Here is a 19,647-nt window from a genome sequence, read left to right as displayed (position 1 = left end):
TGATTAAGTTAATGATTTTTACTGCTTCATCACAGGTTCATAAACAAAGCTAGCATGTTTTTACTTCAAGTGCACAGTGAAGAACATTTCTGCACAATCAGGACAAATGTCAATGCACTAAATAAGGCAAATAATATTGTTCTGCTATTATGAAAATAGTCTGGCTAATTGGATCTGCTTAAAGAAACTCAGGAACCCTGAGTGGGGTCTATATTACACACTTTGAGAAATACTGAGCCAAAGAAAGGAGACTATAAAGGGGCGATAGCAAAAGATTAGGCAGTAAAGAGAGTCAAATGATACTTTTATATACTTTGGTACAGATGTTAAACTTGAGTAATGGGAAGACATGAAAAGTATCTTAAGGGGAGAGTAAAGTGATAGTGTTTACATTGAAAAAACTCTGCATTCACTCAAATGTGAAGAATGTACTGAAGAAAGGAAAGAACAGATACAGAAAGACCACTTCAAAAACTGATACTGGCCAGGAATCAGGGCTCATGCCTGTAATCCTAGCTACTCAGGAGGCAGAAATCAGGAGGATCACAGTTTGAAGCCAGCCCAGGCAAATAGTAAAAGAAACACTATCTTGAAAATACTCAATGAAAAACAACCGGTAGAGTGGCTTAAGTGCTAGAGCACTTACACTTACACTACCAAGTGTAAGGCCCAGTATTTAAACCCCAGTACCACAAATAAATAAATAAATAAAGCTTTTATTAGCTGGGCACCCGTGGCTCACACTTGTAATCCTAGCTACTCAGGAAGCAGAGATCAGGAGTATCATATTTCAAAGCTAGCCCAGGATACTAGTTCACAAAACTATCCCAAAAAAATCCAAAGAAAGGGTTGGTGGAGTGGCTCAAGATGATGGTCCTGAGTTCAAACCCCAGTACTGCAACAACAACAACAAAAAAGCTAATACTAAAGTATAACCTATACTAAAGTATAGGTTAAATATGACTGAGGCTTGTCCTATAATCATGTCATTACGAGAGATAAGATAATGAGCAGAACTGAAACATACATTGGTGAAAAAACAGGTAGAATCTGAAAACAGCCTCGATGTGAGAGATAAGAAAGAGGTATCGAGGAAGATATAGTCTTGTGCAGCTGATGCCACTGAGAAAAAGAATGCTGCAGAAGGACTAAAGATGAGGAATAAGATGACCACCCAAGAAGTCGCCTCAGTGTTCTTTACCAACTACAGCTGCTCTTGCCAAGTGGTTGAGAGCACGGCCTGAGACTAACGCCCATGCGTCCATACTCCCACACTGAGAGTTCTCACTCTGTCTATGGTAGACTACAGGCATCAACACTGCTGGTTCTAACCTATTCTGTAAGATCCAGTCATAAGCTACAGTGGCTTATTGATGTGTCAACTTAAAGAATTCAGGTGATGGAGAGAGGCGCATAAAGTAACCAAAGTCTAAGCCATGTAACAGAGGTGATAACATGTATAATCAAAGAATGTAAGTCATTAAAAATGATTGAACAGTGTAATATGATCTCTTCCATTAAAAAAATTTAGTCTAAATAGCTAAATATCCATTTAACGATGCTAACCTATGTAGGTAGATAGGCTGCAGTTGAGGCATTTCACATTTTAATTATACTTTTATGTTTGATTTTCCCATTGTGCTTTGTTATATAACTCAGTTTATTATACAATAAATAAAATTGAGATAAACTCCCAAAAACCACCTATATTTGACATGTAATTATCCTGATGTGTTTTGCAAATAACTTTTATAACTTTTTTTTGGCAGTACTAAATTCTGAACTCAGAGCCTCACATGTCCTTGGCACTTGGAGTCATGTTTCCAGTACTTTAATATTGGAGCTTTTGGCTTTAGTTACTTTTCAGGGAGGGTCTTACATTTAGCCTGAGGCTAGCCTACCAAAGCCTCCTGCATAGCTAAGATTCTTGTCCCACTGTGCCCAGCTTATTTGTTGGGATGAGGTCTGCTAACTTTTTGTTCAGGCTGGCTTCCAATCAGGATCCTCCAGATCGCTGCCACCAGAGTAGCTAGGATTATAAGCATGACCCACAACATACAGACCATTCTGGTTTATCAACAACACTTAAGTGCAATTAAATAGTCACTGCTACAATGAATGAAAATAAATACCAAATACTAGCACTTGAAAAGATTACACAAATAGTATGATACAATACAGTCCTAAAAACAGATTCTTCAAAAATATGTAGGGTTCATGTACCATATTTGTTGTTGTGTTGGTTTCCTTCTTTCTTTTTTGACAGTACTGTGGTTTGAACTTAGGGTCTCACACTTGCAAGGCAGGCACTATACCACCCTCTCCAGTCCTAGCATACATGTAATGTGTATAAAACTTACCTTAGAAAGTGATAAAAATTATTTTTTCCCTTCTGTATCCTTGCTTTAAAATACTGCAAATATATATCTATACTTTTGAAATAACACTCTGGCTTAAGAGACTGCCAAAGTGCAGTTATAACACATCAAATTTTAAAAACTTATGAGCATTAAAATAACACTGACGAACAATGAAAAAGAAAAACAATGAAACAAATTCACAGTACTCTCAAAGATAATATTAATACACAGTTTGAACATAAATTATCCAAAATGTGTGGGGCCAAAAGTGCTTCAAATCTTGGAGGGGAATGCTGGGCACAGTGGCTCACACCTATAATCCTAGCTCTATGTGGGAGGTTTAGATCAGGAGAATCATGGTTCAAGGCCAGCCTGGGCAGAGAGTATGTGAGATCCCATCTCCAAAATAACCAGAACAAAATGGACTGCGGGTGTAACTCAAACAGAAGCGGGCCTCCTTTGCAAGCATGAAGCCCTGAATTCAAACCCCAGTAGTAGCAAAAGTAAAAAATAAAAAAATTTAAAAATCCAGGAGGGTTTTTTTTGGTTTTGTTTTTTTGATTTTTAAATGGTTGAGCATCCCTAATAGATAAAACTGACACTTTTCTAGCACCAACGTGATGAATTTTGGAGCATTTCAGATTTTTGATTTTCAGATTAAGGATATTCAGCCTGTACTAATTTTTTTGAGTGAGGGGGGAAATGAAATTAAATCAAACAGTTTAATCATTCACAGATGGTAAAGTTCAAAAGAACTTTAATGTTCTAAAGACAAAGTACAGTACCCTACAATAAAGTTAGAAAGTAACTTAAAGTCAATCTATAACCCTTCAAAGTCCTGTTAAATAAAAGAAGTCACTACCTGAAAGGACGTCTGATAAATCAATTTCATCTGATTGGACACCAATGCTGCTATTGTACACATTTTTGCAAGAAGACCCACTCATCTCCAAGTCAAACAGGACCGGATCAAATGGTGAGCTGTATAGTCCATATCTGAAAAACAAAAGTCTCTGAAATCTATACTCCAAAAGACAATGTCCAGGGACGCGAAAACTGGGATTCCACCAATCTAGCAGCTAATGTAGTAGGACTGTCACCTGGAAACTGAGGTGAAGAAGAGATGCCAGGCATTCTCTTCTATCAGCTGATAGAAGAACATGAGTTAAAGGTGAGGAGAGATTTACACAGTTCTATCTATGAAGCTATACATGTTCAGATACCTTGCATTAAATGCTTCCAACATTAGTAAGGGATCCATCTTTATAATTAGCCGTCTGAATAACCACATCAGACGTTCTGAAATGGTTAAAAAAGGGAATAGTTCAGAGACAACAGGAGAGAGGAAAACCTTAAGGTATTATCATTTGAAAGAAGGTAAGCATAAAGTAAACATATTTTTGCATGATACCTGGGGGTCATACTCAGAAAGGCCCATTATTACATATGTTAAAATACCTTGTTTGAAGTAAAGCCTCCAGTGGTGTCAGCCTGTCCTGTAATTGTCTGGACACAGCAGTAAGTAAAGATGCACAAGCTGTACTACACCCAGCCAAATCTTCATCTTTAACGTAATTCAGCAGGACAAAATACCAGTAGACAGAACCTGGAAACAAAAAAATCCATCTTTTTCCTGCCTGTTTTCTCACAAAGAGAACTTCAGATTGCATATTTACGCCTCCTCTTACTACAAAGATACCTCCTTATTCTGGAAACAAAAATGTTAAGGGCATCTTACAAAGAAAGAGGAACTCTTGGAGGGTGAAGGGGTAATCAAAGAGAAGGAACACAGATAACGAACATCTGAGGCACAGTGTTACGTTAAGCACTTCAAACATATTTTCAGAGTTATGTTAAGTCAATGTAGGCATTTAGGACTTTAATAACATGAAATGACTTAAAAAGACATTTTAGAATAGCTGGAAAAGTGCAGATTTTAAGTGCAATAAACCATCCTTCCTAAAACACTTTCTGTACTAAAATTTTCAAAACACTAAATTTCAGTGAGCCTCACATGGCAAACTTTACCAAGTGGAGCATTATTTTCCTATACTGACTGTTAAACACAGACCAACTTGGCTTCAAAAATAACTATGGTATATTTTAAGATTCTTTTATAAACTTAATATGTCAAACTACTGAGTATACACCAGAATTTAAGCAATATACCTCTAAAACTGTCTTTAAGAAACTGTTTGAAGGGCTAGCGAATGGCTCAAGTGATAAGAGCACCTGCCTAGCAAATGTGAGGCCTAGGTTCCAACCCCAGTGCCACCAAAAAAAAAAAAAGAAAGAAAGAAAAAAGAAGAAACTGAAATACTATTATAGTGAGCAACTGAGCACAGATAATTTTACTCTATGTAACAGTCAACAGTTTAAGTAAAATTATTTTTAAGGTGAATACAGTTTCTTTATTTAATTAAAATAAAATATCCTTGTATCAAAAAATTTCAAAAAGCATTTTTACTGGTCTATTATAAAGATCAAATCCTTACGAAATATCTCACTGAGATAATTTTTTCACATTAGAAATTGTTTTATCATCACAAATAATGGTCAGATGTTCTGTTCCTAAACTGTTTTCCAAAATGAACCAACAGCCTTTTTTAAAGAAAGCCACACAATAAACTTTAAAAGACACAGATTCTAATGCTTCTAGACCGTTGCTAGGCTGTGTGTATATGTCTATATATATGGAGGGGGAAGGTGGGGAATAAGGAAGAAAAAAAGAAAGGCTTATTCCATTAGGAATCAGAAGTTAGAACTGAATACTCTCCAAAGCAGAAAAAATACAGTGCCATTTCAGGCAAAGATTATTCAACTCACCTCCCCAACATCCACAACTAGCTATCTGAACTGATAAAGCAGGTCATAATTAGGTTTTACCAAGTTAACTTATTGAGTGAGTTATTTATAAAACAGACGAGTGTGAGAAATGTATACAAAAAAAAATTAAAGAGCAAATCAGTAGCTCTTCATAATAAAAACATAAAACAAAAGAAAATAAATATTATAAATAGTACTACTCTAAGGGATGACTTTGTATTTTCCTACTTGTTAACTATATTTATTCTCAAGGGGCATTTCCACAAATCTTAAGCTAGCCACTCTAAGGGAACTCAGTTTACCACAGTCCTCCCCCATCACACGAAAGGTATGAACAGGCAATGGCATGTGGACCATTTTACTTCTACATGTCATCTCTTTAACACTGTACAGCATTTTGTGATATCTGATCTACAGCTGGTAAACAATCAAAACAATTCAATGATTTTAATGTAGTCTAGAAAAATATGTATCAATGATGAATGTCACTGATAAACTATAAGCACAAAAAAAAATACTTATCAAGGTAACTTGGTATTTACTGTCCCTCTAATCTCTTCCTAGGATTATTAAACACAGTGTATACTCCCAACCAACCACAAGTTACCAACCCTGCAAAAAATACAGATAAGCTACAGAAGAAAAGCCTCAGTAACTAAAGTTAGTCCCTATGATAATAACTATTTGTGATTAAACAATTTTACATACCACCAGTTGCTGCTGCTGGTAAAAATGACATATTATCAAGTAAAGCCTTCAACAGACCAGATCCAAATCCTGGTTGACAGGGGTCACATTTTCCATTACTGAAAAATTTTGAAAAGAAACATTTTAAAGGCATTTTTCCGGTCTTAAATTCAACTCTAAACCTGACACCAAACTTAAAAGTCTTTGAAATCCATTCAAACCGATAATAAGAAAAATCTACCTTAAGGCCCTACAAACATAAAACAAGGCAGTAGGGAATGAATATGCTAAGGATCTTTGTAACAGTTTTCTTCTCCATTAAACCACTATCTTTACTAAGAGGGCTAACAAGCAATTCCTGTCAATACTGACCACTAGCTTTAAACATCTACTAGACAGGTTAAGTTTCAGGGTTTACAGAAAATGAGCCACACAATGTCAGAAAAAGGAATGGTGGAGAGGCTCAAGCAGTAGAGCACCTGCCTATCACACGTGAGTTGCAGAGTTCAAATCCCAGTCCCACTAAAGAGGGACTGGGATGGGGAGAAGAGGGAAGGAAAAGATTATGTATAATATAATAGGAAACAAGGCTACAAGTGAAGGAAGACAATGAAGGTGAATGTAAGGTCCCCCTTATGAAAGTCTCCAAACCATTATTAATAGGTAAAGACATCTAGCGAACTTCTTATGATACTATAGATTCATTTAACATGGCATTTTGCCCTAAGAATCCAAGCTTCTTTTTAGTATCTCAATAACCTTCATCAACTGTTGAAATCCTAATTTATTCACTCAGTGAGGATTAAATTACAATATAAACAAGGAATCAGATACCAAACTATAGGTATACTTCCAAATAATACTTTCAACTTAAAAACACACCAACCTAATGCACAAGGCTAGAAATCGGGCACACTTATGGGCAATACTTCTTCCTGCCTCAAAGAAGCAAACACGTATGATGTCTGAAAGACATTTTCGTGTTTTTGAAAGCAGGTTCTCATTTCCTTCCTTTGAGCTGCAAAACAATAGCAAATAAACAGATTCATTTTAGACTTTCAATCAAAACATTCAAAGGGCAATCATCAGTGATAAGCAATATCATAAAAAAAAAAAAATAATTAACCTTCCAGGTCCATTTGAATGTACTCCAGCTAACCAACACAGAATATCCAGCACAAGGCTCTGAGCATGTTCTGTGATTTGGCCATCATCAGCTTTTTTGCAAAGAGTATTAAGAAGCTTCTCATGAAATTCCGAAAACTGTAACATTGCACATCGTTGGACTCTTAATAAAAAAATAAATAAATACATACATACATACATTATCCATGAAAACAGAAAAATTAGACTAAAGTTATGACAACCTGGTTGACTATATAATATTTCAGTTAAATCATGAATGTCACAAAAAAAATTTAGGACTAGGGATGCAGTTCTGTAAAAGGGTACAGCAGTAACATGTGCAAAGCTCTCAATGAAAGAAAGAAATGAAGGAAGAGAAAGAACCAAAGAGAGAGAGGAAATAAGTTTTTTAAATAGCATACATGTAATACTTCATGAGTGTAAAGTTTTAAAAGAAATGAGGTTTAAAATAATGTGGTATAATCTAACAAAGAATAAGCATGCCTTCAAATCATGTTTACTTCTTTCCTCATTTACCCCTGGTATATATATATAATCAACACTGTGTACACCAGGCATAAAACAACAAAAGGACAAAGAAAACTCATCGTGTTTATAATTTCTTACAAACAATGGAAAGCAAATAAGAAGTCTCAGGTAAAAAAAGTTAGATTTTCAGTGTGTGCTGGTATGTTTTCTACTTTTGGTACTGTTAAGAATAGCGGGCAAAAGAAATAAGATTACCTTTCCTTAGAAACTGAAGTTTTCTTAAATCTTCGAATGGTGACTGAGACCTCCTGAAGTAAATCACAGCCCCGGAGATTTTCAGATTTACGAGTGCCACCTGCATTTTCATTCTTAACATTAGATGATTTATCCTAAACATACAAAAATAATTGAAGCAAAAAAAGAAACTAGAAAATTATTTATAACTGAAGCTATAACTGAATTGTAACTACCAAAACATAAATCTCAAATTTAAAAGCTAACTTTTACCCTCATATTCTTTCTAATAGGGAAAATAGACAATCACTTTTTTAGAGGCCCAGTATTAAAAGATTATAACACCAATGTTTTGAGTCCAATTCCTCCAGCACTTTACAAGCTAACTCAGAAATGCTAGATCCCCAGTGACTGTGTTCACTCACTTCCAATATACAAAATGGAGACAACAGCACCTGCTCTGCCTATCTCAAGAGTTAATTTGAGGATGAAATTAGATAAAGTACACAGAAGTCCTTGAAAAATCAGAAGACCTATACAAACATGATTGGTATTACTGATATTGCTGCTATTGCTGCTTATAAATAATGACAGAGAAACAAACCCTCCAAAATTCAGGAAAATCCAAGATCAGACCATTATGAAGAGCCAACATGGTACCCAGCTAAGTTGTGGGAAATCAACCATGAAGGTAAGGAAAGAACTCCTAACATCTCTTCCTGTATCCTCCCAAATGGTTACCAAAAAACAAAACATAACAAGAAAGTGGTGAATATAGCAAAAACTCATAATTAAGAAAGTAAGTATAAGTATTACGGTCTAATAGTACATGCTAGTAATTACTCCCCACTGAGTACACCTAATAAAAGTTAGGTACTTTGCTTAAATTTAGCTCAAAACATTTTCTTCTTAATTATATTTCTTTAAGTCACTGCAAAGAAAAATTACAAATAAACCAAGTTTCAAAGAGAACACCAATAAAGAATCATACTACTTCTAAAAGTGTGTAAAATCTCATCCACAATATTTACAACAGCATTGCTATTATTCAAAATGATAGGTTCATACCTTGCCTGCTGCAACTTTTGCCAAAAGAGAAGCAAGTGAATAACCCTTGTTACTCTGGTGTTTTAAAGATGGAAGTCTCACTACAGGACGTAGACCACCATTACAAATCTCATCTGTTCCTCTTTCGTTCACTGCTTTGACGTGGATTAAGAACGAACGATACTTTCCTCCTGCCATACCTAGAAAAGTGGTGTAGAATGGCATAAATTACAGAACCACCAAGACAGAAAACTGTCTCTTCTTCACAGTGCAAGATAAAAATACTAACTCCATAGAAAGAAAAATACACTAGGCCAGAATTCTCAAAGTTTACTATTTGACAGTTGAACAACCATCATATGTTTAGCAGCACTAAACAAAAAAAAAAATGTAAATTATATGAACAAGATAGAAATTTTTGACCAGCATAAATACTTGGCATAATTTTTCCTCAGTGAAATGTCATTTTAACGGAAGAAATGTTATGAACTACAGAAAAACACAAAAAAGAAAGTAAAACTGGCTGGGTGTTGGTGGCTCACACCTGTAACACCAGGTACTCAGGAGATCAAGAGGATCATGGTTTGAGGCCAACCCAGGAAAAAAGTTACTGAGAATCCATTTCGATCAATAAGCCAGGGGTGGTGGCACCACCTGTGATCCTAGCTACACAGAAGGCCATAAGTAGGAGGATCTGTGTGGGGGAGTGGGTTAGACAAAAATCCAAGATCTTACCTAAAACATAAGTAAAAACAAAATGGAGTGGAGACATGGCTCCAGTGGCGGAGCATTGGCACACTCCAGGGGGAAAGGAAGAGGAGGGAGAGGAGAAAAGGCAGGAAGGAGAGAGGGAAAAGGGAAAGGGAGAGAGAGGGGGAGAAAGGGAGAAAGGAGAGAGGCTGTCCTAAGGAACCACACACAGGTAATTACAGTACCATTAAGTAGAGTCACTCAATGGCTTGACTAATAGCTCTGCCATTTATTAGGTGTGTAACAAGTATCTTCTCTTTGGCCCAGGTTCTTCTAATGTAAAATGAAATAATATATACCTCAGAGTTAATAAAATTCTTACCACTGTACCTACCACAAAAGTATCATTCAAGAGGTAACTATCACTAGTATGTGTTCTATCTGGTATTAAAAAAATTGAGATATTATCCAATCTATAATGTTAAATACATTGCAAACATACCCTCACATTACTATACCTGCTACCAAACCAATACTCAATTCCTGATCGTGCAGGTCTCATTTTCACAGCAAAAGCTACTTGTATTGTTTTCCATTTACATACCTGCCTGTGGCTTAACATAAATTGTTACACTTTTTTTCCTTGTTTTTAAACCCAAGCAGTCTCATAGATGTTATACTCCACTTACTACTATGCTATTCTATTAGTATATGACAGGACTCTCCCTCTCAATCTTCTCTTTCAAAATTTCTTTGGCCCAACTCATACTTTAAATCTTTGACAAATATTTAGCAATTACTTTTTCCAATCCAAAGATTGTGGAAAAAGATTTGAGGAGAAAAATACTAAATTGTAATAAATTCAAAGGAAACCACATTTTAGTATTACTAAGGCTTTCCAAAAACATCCTGTATAATTTGACTCTCCACTTTCTCAAAAGTATTTTTATTTTCATATAAAAATTCAAATTTCACATTCTCGCTGAATAAAACTTACACTCTAAACAATATGAGAGAAGAGAGCTGACTAGATTTTGCTCACCACTATACCCTAGCATAAAGGCTAACACTTTATAGTTTCAAAAACTTAGTAAGTGACATATAATCAAAAAAGCACAATAAAACTTGTATTTATAGACCCTTATCTTTGGGCATATGTTCCAAGACCCCTGCTAATGCCTGAAACCATGGATAGTACTGAACCCAATATAAAAAAAAAAATGAAGCTTCATAGCACTTCTCACTCACTGTGATCACGACTATTTGTAGCTTGATATATCAGCAAAACCAGAACAAATTTCTTTTTCCTTCATCCCATATTATTTATAATAAATTTTAGCAACCTTAGCATATGATTTGTTTCTTTCCTTCATAATTTTCACCTTTTCACTTAAAGGAAATACACCATGACATTTCTTTGGCATCTAAATTGTCAGCATCACTACTCTTGTGCTTAGGGATCATTACTGAGTAAAATAAGTGTTCCTTGAATCCAAACACCGTGATACTTAAATATAGTTGCTCTGATAATGGAGATAGCTCTAACAAGTGACAAATGGATAGGTAGCACATTTAGTGTGGATTTAATGAACAAAGGATGATTCTTGTCTTCAGTAAAATGGCCCAAAATAAGATCACACTCCTCAGAATGGTGTGCAATTTAAAACTGACGAATTGTTTATTTCCGGAATTTCCAAAACTCTTCAGATCAACATTGACTGGGGATAACAATCCACAGAAAGAGAAGCACTGGGAAACTATTTTGTACCATGTCTACAACTAAATGTACATTTGTGAATGTGAACAAAACATTATGAAGAAAATGTACACAAATTAAAATACTTACTATTTAGGTGGTAAGCTATTTTCTGGGTTTGGGAACACCATCCCACCTCCAAATTTCTTCAACAATTAAATTAGGCATTTCATTTGTTGCCTTTTTTTTCAAAAAAAGAAAAGGAAAAAAAAAAAAAACCACCTCATCCCTGGTATACAAAAGCTAAAAAAAGTCCTACAAATGGTATTTCTACTTATTACCTGTGTAACTTGTACTTACTTGTGTTATACACATCATTTTATCTGAATCTGTCAACACTGTTTTATAAAAACTATCTTTTAAAGGAAAATATTACAATATTGAAGAAACACTCAGAAGTCATGGGACTATAAAGTGACAGGGTAAAAATGACAAAATATAATGTCTGATTACTTGAAAGTTCTGTTAAGTCACCCTGTACTCTTTTTTGCTGCTGCTGTTGTTGTTTTGTTTGGGAGGCAAAAGGGAACAGATGGTACTGGGATTTGAACTGAGGACCTTATGCTTGCTAGACAGATACTCTATAACAAGTGAGCCATGCATCCAACCCACCTGTAGTCATTTGTTTATGCTTCACTGAAAAGCAATGATACCTCGATGACACAAAAAGTAGGATAAAAGTTAAATACACCATAGTTAGTTATTAGAGGAAATAACCTCAGATAAACAAAGCTGATGGAATTTCCAATGAAAGACCCAAACAACCAATACCTTACATTTCTGAGATCAGTTTATATACTCTGCTTTTATACAATGTATTACTTCACCTTTAACAAGTTTGGGGCTCGTTAATGTCAACATCCCAGCGTGCCCTGATAGATCAAGGCCACTAGCTAGCCACACTGGCCCACACAGAATGTCTTCTTTATGATCCTCTAAAAACGGACATAACCTAAGACCTAAAAAGAAAGACAGATTTTTTCCTTTAAATCAGTTTGTTATTTAAAATGTAATAATTAGCAAATATCCATCCCATTTACATATACCATATTGAGAATGTGTTCAAATAAGAACTCATTGCCATGCTAAGAAAGTATAATAATCTCATGTGTAATATGTTGTCCATTTTCATATTATTTTACATTTCACCTTGATTTTCAAAAACTTATAAAACCATGACTTGATTTCAACTCCCCAGGAATTAAAAAAAAACAAGAATGCAAGTATTAGTGCAGCTGTGTTCACAAAGATGAGCTGAAAGTTAAAGCATATTGCCAAAGCAGAATTATAGGTTATTTTAAAACCATGTTCTTAAAAACCAAGTTTTTGCAAGCCATAAGGAAATCTTTGCCCAATATGATGCATTCGGATCACTACTCCTTTTACTATCATGGACAACAGCTCTATAATTTAACTCACACTGTGATTCCTCTACATCCATGTGCTGCATTTCTTCATTCAAATCAACCAGGGACGGTTTCCCATTTTGTTCCACTTCAATGTTAAGAGCTGGAGACAAAGGAAAGGTGATCTGCCTATCTACTCCTGTTTCTAGAGGATAAAAAATTAGTAAACTTAATTTTGCTTAATATCAATGATTTCTGCCTACTAATCTAAAATTTTCTGTTTAATTGGGAACTACTGTGATTTTCATCACCAAGAAATACTACCACCTAGTTATTAACAATAAATGTACACAATGTATAAAATGGCTGTCAAGAGAGGAAGATAATTCGATTCAATGAATTATATTATACACTATTCTTTCTTGTAATGGAAATTAAATATTCACCTAAAGAAATAATCTGTTGGCAACTAAGCTACTAGTTCACACTTTAGGCTGCACACTACAAGTACCTAAATTACCAATACCTATGTCCTAGACACAAATAAAAATCTCTCATGATTTAAAGAATATACAGATACAGAAGTCACATAAATATATACACATATATCAAATTCCTGACAAAAGAATATTTCAGGTTTCAATATTTAAACCCTAGTGTTAAGTTGCCATTTTAGGATTAACATATACCCAGCCATTTAAATTAGCCTCTTTGAAAAAAAAAATTTTTTAAAAAAAAGAAAGAAAGAATGCCACCTAGTTACTAATGATAAATATACACAATCTATTTAAATAATTCAGATTATCAAATTGGAAGAAGAGTAAGTAAAAACAGGCATATTTCTGTCATTATACAAAGGTTGTCTTTACTTCCAAATAATCAAAACAGAAGTCTTCTCAGAATCACTTCTTCTCTTAGGAAAGTATGAAGCTAGTAATGCTAAAAGTGAAACTAATTCACAAAGGAACTAGCATCACTTTCCAAAAAGGGCATGATTATATGCAATTCAGAACATGACTGAGTTACTTAAAAGGTCTGAAATGTTCTCTGGATTATATTTCTAAATTAAAAAAAAAAATCACAAAATCTAGAACAGGCAAATAGCACTGAGGGGCAGAAAGAAGGCATCAAACCTAAATAGTCAAGTTAAAAATTAGTTTTTTAAGAAACCAACCATAAGATAAAATCTTCAAAAGTTAATTTTGATTCATTCTTACCATTGACTTTCCCTAAGCCTGGAGCTTTATTTTTCAGCAATGTCACTTGTATCTGTGGAATATTGGTGATGTTTGAGTTCAAAACAAATTTGAAGTCCACATGTCCAACCATACAGGCTTTAGGCAGAACCAATTCAAAAACGTGTTCATCCCAGCTGTTACTGTCAAATATGGAGGAAATGCTAAATAAGACAAAAATCTTATTTTTATCTAACTGTCTAAAAGACGAATCTATCATTAGTATCATCACTCCTACTTTCTGGCTTACAAATTCCAACAAAACTTAATGCTTTTGTTGAAGCCAGGTGTGGTGGTACACTCTTATAATCATAGCACTCAGTAGTCTGAGGCAGTAAGATCACAAGTTCAAGGTCAGCTTAAGAAACACAGACAGTTCCAAGCTAACCTGAGCTACAAAGACAGACTCTGTATCATGTTTTTAACAACAACAACAACAAAAATTTAATGTTTCTCAATGGGATCAGGAAAAAAAATAAACATCCCCTAATGGAGCAGTAATGAAAGATCATGCCTTAGAAATGTACACCTGCCTTGAGACTTGTGTATATCCATAAGCCCTTGTTCTTCAAAGTGGAGAATCAGTTATCAGAATTACAGGCAGATCCCTAGAGTCTACTCTAGATTTATGAGTGGGGTCCTAGAATACTAAATGTCAAGCAAGAACTTCTAATATATAGCCATTCTCTGGTTATAAATTCTTCTCTCACATCAGTTGTTCAATACATCAGCAAAATTCTATTCCTTCTACCTCCGAATTATATCCAGAAAGTAACTACTCTTTTCACTACCTCCGTCTCTATCATTGTGGTCCAAGCTACCATCAGCATTTCACCTGAATTACCACAACCGCAACCAAATCACAGTGTTTCCATCATTGCCCACCATCACCATAACCACAACCACCTGTTATCTATTTGGAACGTAACAGTCGCAGCAAGCCTCCTAAACTATAAATTGCCTTACGTCTCTCATGTATTCAAAACTCTCTTAACATCTTCCTATACCATGCAACACATCTTTCTGTATCATGCAACATAAAAATCTGACCTTACTTCCTACCATTCTCCATTATGCTCATTGTACTCCAGCAACAATAGTTTTCATACTTTCACCTGAAGTCATAAAATACTCTTCAGTGTCTTAATACTTGCTACTGACTATGAACTAGACTCTCTATACAGAGCATTCACAGACCCCTAAATAGAAAAATTATCATATACATTGTCTTTCTCTCACTCTTTCACATATATTTTTATCAACAACTACTGTATCACCACACTCTATTTAACATTCTTTTAAATTTTTAAGATCATATAGTTTGGGATGTTCAATGACCATTCGAACATAAACTCTATGAGACTCATACTGCTAATGCCCATGAAGGTTCCTCCTTTTAAGTAAATATGTGGACTAAGCAGCCAAACCAGTAGCAAAGAGTACATTTTTCTCATACTTTTGTCTTACAATGGAGAATAATAGAGCAATTTCCAGAATCGAAATGAAAAGTGGAAGGAACAAAGTAACTAATATGTAAATGTTAAGAGAACAGTAATACACCTAGGAATTTCACAATGTCTCTAACAAAGGAAACACATGGATATAAATTTATACTGGAAACTTCTTACCTGTCAGTCTGCAGTTTCCAAGTTCTAGTGTGCTGAGCGGCATCTCCGTGGTGCTGCTGGTGCAAATGTTGAGGATGCCTTCTTTGCTGTTGCTCTTGCTGAACTTCTACCCAGCATGGAGGGACAGTAGCTGAAAACCGAGGAGTCAATGTCTCAAAGCGGGTTAGCTCTACTAGAGACGTCAAGATGTCAAGAGTGAATGGCTGGTCCACCAATAAATCAACTCCTTAACAATGGTAATTGTAGTGTTTCAGACAGGTTTTTAAAAAAAAAGAAAAAATGAAACTTTAATTCATGCTTTTTTGTTTATTCAAATGTAATGCTGTCAAATATCCTGAAAGTTAATAAAGCGGGCTCAGCTATATCTACAGTTGAGTAAATCAACCAACACTGGCTAAACTACAGCACAGAAGAAAAGCCCATCATGAATATTTTAAATTACAGAGGGAATATCACCACTGCAGAAACTCAAACATATAGTCTCTTAGAAGGCTTACTGAGCTTTAATTACCCCTATAAGTAAACAAGAACAGAAAAGTCAGTGGTACTAAAATGCAAACCAGTATATATCAGATCAATAATTAACTTTTACACTGTTATTTACAAAACGAAATGCTAGATACCAACAAATACATAAAATATGCCTTTTTATGATCAATTTAAAAAATTTGAACAGTCAAAATTTAGTCTAATGACAAATAAGTGTAAGAATTAAACAGTATTCTTTTACCTCTGTGGTAGTTAAGAGTACTTTTTAGACATACTAGTATTAAGAGATTAATGATCTACTTCAAACAAATTACTTTTCTTTGACAAATATAAGTATTCACATCTGAGAAAGGTATAACACTACATAAAGCTGAGAAGATGTTGTTCTTATTCCAATTAAAACAAGTAAGTTTAGTCAGGCAGGGTGGTGCACACCTATAATCCCAGCTACTCAGGAAGCAGGGTCAAGAGGATCTAAGAATAAAGCTAGCCTGGGCTAAGGTAATGAGACCTTGAATTAATAATAAAGACAAAACAAAAAGGGCTGGTGGCATAACTCAAGTTGTAGAGTGCCAGTCTAGCATGCACAAGGCCGTAGGTTCAACCCCTACAACCACACAGACACACACAGACACACACACACAAATTTAAGACTAAAATATGAAATCTGGTAGGTTTAGATTATTTTGAACAAAGAAACAAAAAATGGCACTAAGAGTAAAAAACCAACAGCATTATGGAACACAAAAGGTATAGAGAATGGGTAAGAGAGCTTAGTAGAGGGATGAGACTGGCTCACTGGTAGATCACTAGTGTGTGTGTACAAAGAGACAGAGAGAGAGAAACAGATGGATCAAGGGAAAAGCAGGTAGGTTAGTCAACATGTGAAGAGCATGAAACTAAATTAAGAAATCACAGGGCTAGTCAGATGCTGATGGCTCACACCTATAATCCTAGCAACTCAGGAGGCAGAGATCAGGAGAATCATATTTCAAAGCCAGCCCAGATAATAGTTTGTAAGTCCCAATTTCGAAAAATCCCATCACAAAAACAGGCTGTTAGAGTGGCTCAAGGTGTAGGCCCTGAGTTCAAAAACAAAAGAAGTCACAAGTCTGTAGATGTGGCTCAAGTGGTAAATTGGGAATTATAAGACCCTGAGTTCAAACTCCAACAGAGGGATTGGTGGAGGGGGACACAACAAAGAAAAAGGAAAGAATGGGGAAGAAAAGGGAGGGAGGGAGGAAGAAAGGAAGGAGGGAAAGGAAAAAACAAAGTTTACTGCCTCTCAAGATTGAAAAGCAATATAGAATTATTTCATAAAACCCATAAAATGAATAATGATTTCTAAGCAAGGACTGACATTGAGAACCTACCACAGGTTGAGAATCATTTCTTACTTTATTTATCTTCTTCCAACTACTAGAAAAATAACTTTAAGTAATAAACAATAACAAGTTTGATAAAGGAATACTAATAAGAAAATGAAATATCTCAACAAAGCAACAAAGAGTTTATTATAAAACTGAAATAATATTTAAGGCTATATAAAAGGGCTCAGAAACATAACAGGAATTTGTACTGTTTTAGAAATCATTCAAAAATTTAGTTTCATACCTGAAATACCAGGACTTGAAGGATTTGATAAAGGTTTAGAACCTTCTAAAGATGGTTCTATTCCTTTAGAAAGAGATCCATCCACTAGAATATCGGCTTCATCAATATCATCACAGGCTCCTCCAATTTGGAGAAAATGAAGTTCACCACCTACAGTATAGTAGTAAAATTCTATTAACAGAGATATATAGGAAATGAACAAAAGTTCAAATGCAATACCATTTAGTTAAAATTTTTATCTATTTTAATGTCACTTGAGAACCAGATAAAGAAGGCTATCAAAGTGATTTACTCAAAGAATGTGGAAATTTAATTGTCACAAATTGCAAAAACCAATTATAATAAAGACAAACATATGAAAATAGATACTCATCTCATACTATATGCAAGGTACTAAGTGCTTTAATTAATTAATCTAATCTTCACCCAAAACCTTTGATATGAGGACTATTACTGTGACCAACGTAGAGAAGAGAAAACTTACACACTAGCTAAACTGGGTTACACACAGTCCAATCTCTTAATCCCAGTATTAGTAAAACTATATTCTTAATTTTGAAGCCCTCACAATGAAATGAAAGCAAATCAAATTTCTAGTTTTCATATCTGTCACAAAAAAATAACTGACAACAGCAAACTTATCAAATATTTAAGACGATAAAATAGTCAACACATAATGGTATATAATAGCAAAGGATTCAGAGCCACCCATCCCAACACGACAAAATAAGTAGGATGGTACACCATCTTCCTAAAAACAAACAAACAAAAAAAAAACCAACTATAACTCTGGAAAAAACTCAATCAACCACAGTAAGTAAAAACCAGAAGACTTGCTATTGCTTCCTGAAGGCGCACACTTGATCTAGTCAGCTTTCAGCTTAAAATGGTGATTTCAGTGGGAGGCAAACAAGGTCTCCTACCTAAGGTCATGATCCTATATAAGGTAAGTAACACATTAAAATATTCCAAGTAGTAAAAGAAGCACAGAGAGTTGGATATACTCTCTACAAACCAAAGTTTATCAGAGGCTGTGCACATGTGCAGGAAAAATCATATGGGAACTGGGGATCAGGTGGCTCACACCTGTAATCATAGCGACATGGAAGGCTGAGTTTGGGAGAATTGTGGTTTGAGTCCAACATGGGCAAATATTTTGCAAGACCCCATCTCCAAAATAACCAGACTAAAAATGGACTGGAGGTGTGGCTCAAGCAGTAGAGCATCTGCTTTGCAATACCAGTCCCACAAAAAAACACAAAGGATTGTATCAAATTTTAAGTACCACATTGTTGAGTTTATTACATATGTAAATGTGGGGATTAAGGCAAAATTTCTATAAACATTTCCATATATTTTACTAGAATTAAGTTCATATTCTTCTAAAGTAGACTATGATAAATTACTAAAAGCATAAATCAAAACAATAAGTGTAAAAGAAAACACAAAGGCCAGTGATTTTGAAGGCAAATGTCAGGGTAGGAAGTTCTAAGGGTCAGTGCCTTCACCAAAGCAATCACTAAACTAAATGTGTACTACAATCAACTACTTTAGACTATGCTAAGTAGGAGGGAGGAGGATGAGGGAAAAGGATGATGAGGATGAACTTTACCAAGGTACAATGTAAACACATATGAAAATGTCACAATGAAACCCTGTGTACAACTAAGATGTGCTAATAAAAATGTTTACAAGGAAAAAAAAAAAAGCCTCTGGAACATAAGAGGACATTGACAACTAGACGGTGAGAAGAAGAGTGGCCTGCACTAATAGCTGGCATCCATCATTCTTCAGTGCTGCTGGAGCCTTGGGGAAAGAGGTCCACATGCCAAGAGCTGCTATGCTAGTTAGTGTCAGGCCAGCCAGTACGTATGCTGCCCTCCACAACTTTGGAATTGGGCATTTTGGTTGCGCTGAGGTGCCAGGGTAGTCTCTTATCATCCTTTTGGCCTTCTGAGGTTGCAGCTGCTTCCCCCTACCACTACCACCACCACTTCAAAGGAGGGAAACCCTTTTTTGTTTAAGGCAGGAGAGCCTGGAGAAATTCTTTTGTCAGGGAAAGTATGACCCATTCACAGGAAAAAAAGAATTAGAATTACTAGTCAAAGATGTTAAATCAAT

General features: G+C 35.2%; 1 protein-coding gene across 11 annotated transcripts in view; it reads right to left on the bottom strand.

Moving 5' to 3' along the window:
* Birc6 (baculoviral IAP repeat containing 6) overlaps positions 1-19,647 on the bottom strand; it is a 218,981-nt gene that overhangs the window by 131,352 nt on the left and 67,982 nt on the right. For 7 of the 11 annotated variants that reach the window (XR_012439655.1, XM_020180650.2, XM_020180666.2 and 4 more), the window contains exons 11-22: positions 17,527-17,676; positions 15,424-15,649; positions 13,778-13,938; positions 12,634-12,765; positions 12,042-12,173; positions 8,790-8,968; positions 7,743-7,876; positions 7,000-7,161; positions 6,760-6,891; positions 5,895-5,992; positions 3,819-3,966; positions 3,223-3,356 (exon numbers count right to left, since the gene is read on the bottom strand). Coding sequence is in view for 10 of the 11 variants with exons in the window: in XM_020180650.2 (XP_020036239.2) it covers positions 3,223-3,356; positions 3,819-3,966; positions 5,895-5,992; positions 6,760-6,891; positions 7,000-7,161; positions 7,743-7,876; positions 8,790-8,968; positions 12,042-12,173; positions 12,634-12,765; positions 13,778-13,938; positions 15,424-15,649; positions 17,527-17,676 (1,788 nt within the window). In the remaining variant the exon portion in view is untranslated. The remainder of the gene's footprint in view (positions 1-3,222; positions 3,357-3,818; positions 3,967-5,894; positions 5,993-6,759; positions 6,892-6,999; positions 7,162-7,742; positions 7,877-8,789; positions 8,969-12,041; positions 12,174-12,633; positions 12,766-13,777; positions 13,939-15,423; positions 15,650-17,526; positions 17,677-19,647) is intronic. The other 4 variants (XM_020180672.2, XM_020180681.2, XM_020180691.2 and 1 more) reach the window with 2 other exon arrangements.

This window comes from Castor canadensis, chromosome 12 (genome assembly GCF_047511655.1).
Source record: "Castor canadensis chromosome 12, mCasCan1.hap1v2, whole genome shotgun sequence".
In the NCBI taxonomy this organism is placed as follows: domain Eukaryota; kingdom Metazoa; phylum Chordata; class Mammalia; order Rodentia; family Castoridae; genus Castor; species Castor canadensis.
This window is presented reverse-complemented; position numbering and strand designations above follow the sequence as displayed.